Source organism: Salvelinus namaycush, chromosome 35, assembly GCF_016432855.1.
Source record: "Salvelinus namaycush isolate Seneca chromosome 35, SaNama_1.0, whole genome shotgun sequence".
In the NCBI taxonomy this organism is placed as follows: domain Eukaryota; kingdom Metazoa; phylum Chordata; class Actinopteri; order Salmoniformes; family Salmonidae; genus Salvelinus; species Salvelinus namaycush.
In genome coordinates, this window is record NC_052341.1 from 3059685 (window position 1) to 3068247 (window position 8563).

The 8563-nt window shown below is 35.9% G+C and overlaps 1 protein-coding gene across 1 annotated transcript; it reads right to left on the bottom strand.

Annotated features, from left to right (window-relative positions):
• Positions 1–283: 283 nt before the first annotated feature.
• On the bottom strand, positions 284–5702 carry LOC120029948 (Golgi apparatus membrane protein TVP23 homolog B-like). Its single transcript, XM_038975258.1, has 7 exons — positions 5649–5702; positions 5092–5171; positions 4816–4960; positions 3789–3878; positions 1235–1360; positions 916–1044; positions 284–712 (listed from the first exon to the last, which is right to left on the bottom strand). The coding sequence occupies exons 1-7, from the start codon at positions 5658–5660 to the stop codon at positions 686–688; spliced, it is 609 nt and encodes a 202-aa protein (XP_038831186.1). The 5' UTR covers positions 5661–5702; the 3' UTR covers positions 284–685.
• Positions 5703–8563: the final 2861 nt, after the last annotated feature.

Sequence of the window (8563 nt, forward strand, 5' to 3'; positions counted from 1 at the left end):
GGCCAAAACTTCCCCTAACCCGGACGACGCTTGGCCAATTCTGCACCGCCCTATGGGACTCCCAATTACGGCCAGTTGTGATACAGCCCGGGATCGAACCAGGGTCTGTAGTGACACTTCTAGCACTGAGATGCAATGCCTTAGACCGCTGCGCCACTCGGGGGCCTTACTCTTTGACACCAAACATCTAAGTAAAATTATATTTAGCGAAAGATTCCAAAAAGTTTAGTAGTGTAGAATGCACCTCGTGCAGTACATCCAAAATAACTCAAAAACACACATGTCATTTTGAAATGTTATAATTGTATTTGCACAAAAACATGAACACATGACCTTGATGTTCTATATTTACAACCATCAATATTATACGGGCAACATGTTTGTATAATACAAGTCAGAAACAACATTTCATTGTATTGTATAAAGTCTAGGGATAATATGCAAAAACAACAAAACAGATAAGGGATTTGCTTTGAGTCAGTATAGCTACAGTGGAAAAACTTACTTATCTACAAATTATGCTATTTCTCTCTTGAAATGGTATCAAAATGGGAAAACTCATCAAAGGTAAGCAATGTCCCAAAAGTTTTCTATTAAGTGTTAGTTGTAAGTAAAACTCCAGATATACAACGGCATTCAGAATAATGCAAACATATGTTCAAATCTTAAGAGTAGACGTCCTTCTTTATGATTCCTCTTCTTTAGTCATTGCCTGTCAGAGAAAACACACAAAACAAAAAAACAACATTAGATTTAACATCCTGATCCAATAACCTCAAACAATTCTGGTCCATTTCCTGGAAGGACTTTCTACGTTGCATCCCAATTCTCCACCCTTCTCCTGAAGTGTGTCAGGGCGCTTTCAAGAGCACCCTTCGGAAATGAAATTCTGAGACTAGGCATTAGGAAAGTTACCTGTTTAAGAAACTGCCGTCCGAAATAGTTAGTAGCCATGTTCTTCAAGCTCGTCCTACTGCCCACTTTACAGCGAACATAGCCATACAGGTTAGCCCCCTGTAGCACCACGCCCATGATCACCACGGCCTGGGTGGAGGAGAAGAAGACGTTGACAACAGGGACTTACACACCACTTTTCACACTGATCAATGTCATTATGAGAGAGTATGGCGCTGGCGGTACAATTCCCGTAGTGATCCCCGTAGACCAAAAAATATATCATGCACTCAATGTACTGTAAGCCACTTTAGGTAGAAGTATTTATATTAAAACTAACCAGCCACTTAATCTTGAAGGAGAAGAGGGTGCTGAAGACGAAGAAGACCCAGATGACAGGACACACGACTAGACCCAGCCAGAAGATCCTCGACTCGGAGTCTGACACCAGCTGCTTTGAATTCCCCTGAGGAAGATAGGCATTTCACAGATGTGAGAATAACCTACTAGCTTGTTGACCAAGTTAGAATTTGACAATATAAAGTTTTGGGTCAATTCTATAATGCTTTGAATCAAATCAAACTTTGTCACATGCGCCGAATACAACAAGTGTAGACTTTACCGTGAAATGCCTACTTACAAGCACTTAACCAACAGTGCAGTTCAAGAAGAGTTAAGAAAATATTTACGAAATAGACTAAAATAAAAAGTGCATCTAAAAGAATGTAAACCCCAGGATTGTATACAGTAGGTGGAGTCAGATATTACCAACTAATAGGCTTTGATATGGGGTAAATTAATTTGAAATCAATCACTTTTGAAAGGCACCCCTTTTGATTTGAACAAAACCTTCCATACATATTTGCCCATTATAGAAGTGCTCAGAAAGTGACTTTTTGGACCTGAATGCCAAAAGATTCAGGAGATTAAAGGTGCTTAGTTGTCCCATTTTGCATAACCCAACATACCATGATACATCCATGTCTTCATCACTGGAAAAGATAAACAGTTGAGATTGATATCATGTAAAAGCTTACAAACAGGGTTGTCAAACTATTTAATCATTTATGGATATTTTTTTATTTTTTTAAATAAATAAATTTACCATTTTTTCATATTCGAATATATTGTATCTTAGATCATATTATACATAATCGAAGGCAGGGATGTGGCAACTGGTACGGCCCCACTTTTGTAGGCCCGTAAATAAAACCTTTTTTTTGGAACTCAATCGGGGTCTCAACTTATTGTTGAGAGTAAGAATAGTAGAATACCGGTACACAAGATGCAATTGAGATTTTTGGTTGTTCATCAGCAGTTTCTCTCTTGCCATGTCAGTCACTGACAGTCACTCAATTAGACCTTGTCAGCTGACATTTTTGAGATTGGTAAATTAGTCTAGCCAGCTGTCTAAACTTGTAGTAATCATGGTCGAATTGCCAACCAGGCGGCCCCCATTGATTTTGTTAGTCACACTCACTCAGATATATAAAAAAATTGCAAACATTTCTTCCCACACTACATGAAATGAGTTATAAAATTGCGAAGTATTCTATCCACCCTGTGGCAAAATGTGTAGAAGTTCAGCAGACTTGTTTTAAAACTGCATCATTTTCTCTACGCCCCATGTCAAAATGTGTAGAAGTTCAGCAGACTTGTTTTAAAACTGCATCATTTTCTCTACGCCCCATGTCAAAATGTGTAGAATTGCAGGAAATTAACTCGGAATGTTTTTTTTTCTTTCTTTTCTCTCCACTGTCAAGGGGGAGATTCAAGAGCATGTGTGGGTATGGGTATGCCTCTGCAGACTAATGAGGCCCCCACCCCGATGAAAGTTCCCCATCCCTGATCTAAGGTTTTTGTGTTGTGCCCGCCATCGGGTTGAGACACAACATGCTATTGAATGCAGTGTGGTGTCATGTTTTGGTTGATAAATGTACAAAAATGGAAATGAAATTGAAAATGTCAACTTTCAAGTGGTACCACAAAGATGGTTGGAGGTCCACACATCAGAGAATGTTGACTTCAGTGGGAATATCTTATTTTATACTCTCAATACTCCATAGGAAACTTATTGAAATCATAGAACTACAGATAATAGAATAGACATGACCATTTAAGTTCACATTCGACAGTGGATGGACTGGCGGTGATCTTTGTGGTAGTAATTAGAGGTTAACATTTCTATTCAATTTCATTGGCGTAGCAGCTAAATTGCAGTTGTCTGGAGGGATAGGTCCATTCTACAAATTCTATATCTATGATTGAAATGACACCCACCCTGTACTCAAGAGCATGTTGTTTCTCAACAGATGGCAGGCATCACACAAAAACCTCGGATTATGTGAAATAGGGTCTAAATTACAACATATGTGAATCTGAAAAAAAATATTCACACATTTTTAGATCATTGATGTTAAAGGATTAAAAATTATATTCTTTTTTATTTAAAAACTTTTTTTCAAGAAATAATAAAATATAGTTTGATAAAAAAATTGTACGTTTTTACATGATATCAAACTCAACCATGTATCCTTTCCAGTGATGAAGACATGAATGTATCATGGTATGTTGGGTTATGTAGAATGGGTCAACTGAGCCCCTTTTATCTCCTGAATGTTTTGGTATTTAGGTCCAAAAAGTCACTCATTTTCTAACCACTTCTACAATGGGCCAAACATGTACGGAAAGTGTTGTTTAAATCAAAATGGATGCTGTCAAAAAAAGTGATTGAATTCAAATGGATTTACCCTATGACATAAAAATCCAGAGTCGATACAGGTTCTATGGAACTAGGTTTGACCCTAAAGACGAAGGTATTTCAGTAGAGGGTAGTAGTTCGTTGGGTAGTTATTTACTGCCTGCCCAGAAGGACTGGGATGTGTGTGATCTACCTTTCTGGACTCAAACACCCAGTGGCTTTTCCCATCGTCATCCACCTGGTTCCACCACCTCAGGCCCACCATCAACCGGCCTGTGATATTCTGAAATATAGTATTTGGTGTTAATACATAATTAGGCTACTTACTTAAAGCAAAAGAAAAAGAGGTTTGACAATATTTACACTTGTTCTATTGCTGTTCTATTCATATGATATTGCTGTTCTATTCATATTATATTGCTGTTCTATTGCTGTTCTATTGATATTCTATTGATATTCTATTGCTGTTCTAATCATATTAATGTTCTGATATTCTATTGCTGTTCTATTGATATTCTATTGATATTCTATTGATATTCTATTGATATTCTATTGCTGTTCTAATCATATTAATGTTCTGATATTCTATTGCTGTTCTATTGATATTCTATTGATATTCTATTGATATTCTATTGCTGTTCTATTCATATTCTATTGCTGTTCTATTCATATTCTATTGCTGTTCTATTCATATTCTATTGCTGTTCTATTCATATTCTATTGCTGTTCTATTCATATTCTATTGCTGTTCTATTCATATTCTATTGGTGTTCTATTCATATTCTATTGCTGTTCTATTCATATTCTATTGCTGTTCAATCAATATTCTATTGCTGTTCTATTGATATTCTATTGCTGTTCTATTCATATTCTATTGCTATTCTATTCATATTCTATTGCTGTTCAATCAATATTCTATTGATATTCTATTGATGTTCTATTGATATTCTATTGATGTTCTATTGATGTTCTATTGATATTCTATTGATATTCTATTGATGTTCTATTGATGTTCTATTGATGTCCTATTGATGTTCTATTGATATTCTATTGATATTCTATTGCTGTTCTATCGATGTTCTATCGATGTTCTATTGCTGTTCTATTGCTGTTCTGATATTCTATTGATATTCTACTAATATTCTATTGATTTATATTGCTGTTACTGATCTATTAGTATTATATTATTATTAACTGTTCTACTACTGTTTAGGGTCTACCTTAACGGTCCAGAAGTCAGCTGACAGGAAGAGGATGATGGTGACCATGCAGGCAATGAAGCTACTGCTGAGGAGCTCACAGAGCAGGTACACCAGGATGGCACTCATTCTGAAGAATAGGTGGAAGAAGGAGGCCACTGGATGCCTAGAAAACATGGAAAGACCATGAACTTCTCATGCGTTTCACAGCCAATACAGTAGGTTGAATTGATCTGTCGCTTTTATTCAGGGCTGAGAGCCATTGCATTATACCGTCTTGTGGCTGAACCAACTTACTTGATTTTAGTCTTCTTTGACTTTCCTCTGCCTGTATCCTCCTCTGCATCAAACAGGGAGACGTCATCATCGTTGTCATCCTAGAAACATATGAAAGAAAACATTCATCACTCCATACATGTGATGTGAAAATGCTATAAGCTGCATACTTCATCCATTGCATACTAAAACAGTGATCCCCGTTAAAAAAAAGCTAACGTTAGCTAGCTAGACAGCCAATACCTGGATTGTTACATGTCCAGTGTGTGATAGTTATCAACTTCACTAACCTCACTAGCTAGATATTGATTAGTTAGTGTTCGTGATTTGTTAGTTGGCTATTGTCATAAAATAACCAGTTTGTTAAATAGGCCTAACATGTAAACAAATCCTAGCTAACCGATAATGTTAGCATGCAAGCTAGCTTCTCTGAATGAGAGGTATATTTTCTCCATACGTCCCAGGACGATGCAATATTACGATGTGATTTCTTAGTAACATGTTTACCATACCAAATAACCAAACTTGATCAAATCATTAAATGATATGATGAAAGAAAGCGACAATTGACGACTTACCAGTCTCATCATTGTGAAAACTGCAGACGGGACTACACTTCCGGGTTACGCACTAGGTCAAAGTGTATGACACTGACAATCAAGAGTCAATTAGGATTATTTCCACGTTCAAAACAACTGGGAACTTGGAAATCTCTAACTTCCGACTTCAGTACGTTCAAGACAAAAAATAAAAAGAGCTCCGAGTGAATAATCGTTTATCGGTCAAGCAACTTGGAATTCCTAATCGGGAACTGGGGCTTCTTTCATAATTTTTTTTTCTAATTGTACAAACATATACGTAAGTGGAATTATACATTCAAAATGCATATTTAGCAAAGAACATAAGCAAATACACAGGTTAAGAAGAAAAAAACGAAGAAATAAAAGTTATGTATTTTACTCTATACTGCACATTCAATAATACATATGGTATGTAATAGTGGTATATAGATGTTAGTTGGTGGTATGTAATAGTGGTATATAGATGTTAGTTGGTGGTATGTAATAGTGGTATATAGATGTTAGTTGGTGGTATGTAATAGTGGTATATAGATGTTAGTTGGTGGTATGTAATAGTGGTATATAGATGTTAGTTGGTGGTATATAGTAGTGGTATATAGATGGAGGGTTAGTTGGTGGTATGTAATAGTAGTATATAAATGTTAGTTGGTGGTATATAGTAGTGGTATATAGATGGAGGGTTAGTTGGTGGATTGTAATAGTGGTATATAGATGTTAGTTGGTGGTATGTAATAGTGGTATATATATGTTAGTTGGTGGTATGTAATAGTGGTATATAGATGTTAGTTGGTGGTATGTAATAGTGGTATATAGATGGAGGGTTAGTTGGTGGTATGTAATAGAGGTATATAGATGTTAGTTGGTGGTATGTAATAGTGGTATATAGATGTTAGTTGGTGGTATATAGTAGTGGTATATAGATGGAGGGTTAGTTGGTGGTATGTAATAGTGGTATATAGATGTTAGTTGGTGGTATGTAATAGTGGTATATAGATGTTAGTTGGTGGTATGTAATAGTGGTATATAGATGTTAGTTGGTGGTATGTAATAGTGGTATATAGATGTTAGTTGGTGGTATGTAATAGTGGTATATAGATGTTAGTTGGTGGTATATAGTAGTGGTATATAGATGGAGGGTTAGTTGGTGGTATGTAATAGTGGTATATAGATGTTAGTTGGTGGTATGTAATAGTGGTATATAGATGTTAGTTGGTGGTATATAGTAGTGGTATATAGATGGAGGGTTAGTTGGTGGTATGTAATAGTGGTATATAGATGTTAGTTGGTGGTATGTAATAGTGGTATATAGATGGAGGGTTAGTTGGTGGTATGTAATAGTGGTATATAGATGTTAGTTGGTGGTATGTAATAGTGGTATATAGATGGAGGGTTAGTTGGTGGTATGTAATAGTGGTATATAGATGTTAGTTGGTGGTATGTAATAGTGGTAAATAGATGTTAGTTGGTGGTATATAGTAGTGGTATATAGATGGAGGGTTAGTTGGTGGTATGTAATAGTGGTATATAGATGTTAGTTGGTGGTATGTAATAGTGGTATATAGATGGAGGGTTAGTTGGTGGTATGTAATAGTGGTATATAGATGTTAGTTGGTGGTATGTAATAGTGGTATATAGATGGAGGGTTAGTTGGTGGTATGTAATAGTAGTATATAGATGTTAGTTGGTGGTATGTAATAGTGGTATATAGATGTTAGTTGGTGGTATGTAATAGTGGTATATAGATGTTAGTTGGTGGTATGTAATAGTGGTATATAGATGTTAGTTGGTGGTATGTAATAGTGGTATATAGATGTTAGTTGGTGGTATGTAGTAGTGGTATATAGATGTTAGTTGGTGGTATGTAGTAGTGGTATATAGATGTTAGTTGGTGGTATGTAGTAGTGGTATATAGATGTTAGTTGGTGGTATGTAGTAGTGGTATATAGAGGTTTGTTGGTGGTATGTAATAGTGGTATATAGATGTTAGTTGGTGGTATGTAATAGTGGTATATAGATGTTAGTTGGTGGTATGTAGTAGTGGTATATAGAGGTTTGTTGGTGGTATGTAATAGTGGTATACAGTATAGATGTTAGTTGGTGGTATGTAATAGTGGTATATAGATGTTAGTTGGTGGTATGTCGTAGTGGTATATAGATGTTAGTTGGTGGTATGTAGTAGTGGTATATAGATGTTAGTTGGTGGTATGTAGTAGTGGTATATAGATGTTAGTTGGTGGTATGTAGTAGTGGTATATAGATGTTAGTTGGTGGTATGTAATAGTGGTATATAGATGTTAGTTGGTGGTATGTAATAGTGGTATATAGATGTTAGTTGGTGGTATGTAATAGTGGTATATAGATGTTAGTTGGTGGTATGTAGTAGTGGTATATAGAGGTTTGTTGGTGGTATGTAATAGTGGTATATAGATGTTAGTTGGTGGTATGTAGTAGTGGTATATAGAGGTTAGTTGGTGGTATGTAATAGTGGTATATAGATGTTAGTTGGTGGTATGTAGTAGTGGTATATAGAGGTTAGTTGGTGGTATGTAATAGTGGTATATAGATGTTAGTTGGTGGTATGTAATAGTGGTATATAGATGTTAGTTGGTGGTATGTAGTAGTGGTATATAGAGGTTAGTTGGTGGTATGTAATAGTGGTATATAGATGTTAGTTGGTGGTATGTAGTAGTGGTATATAGAGGTTTGTTGGTGGTATGTAATAGTGGTATATAGATGTTAGTTGGTGGTATGTAGTAGTGGTATATAGAGGTTTGTTGGTGGAGCTTTTTTTAAATTTTCCCCTTTCCTATTTTATTTTTGTATCACAAAATGTAACTGTGATCGACCACACACTACCGCACAGTAGGTGGCGGCATGCACAAGCAAAACTTGGCTACGTGATCGACCACACA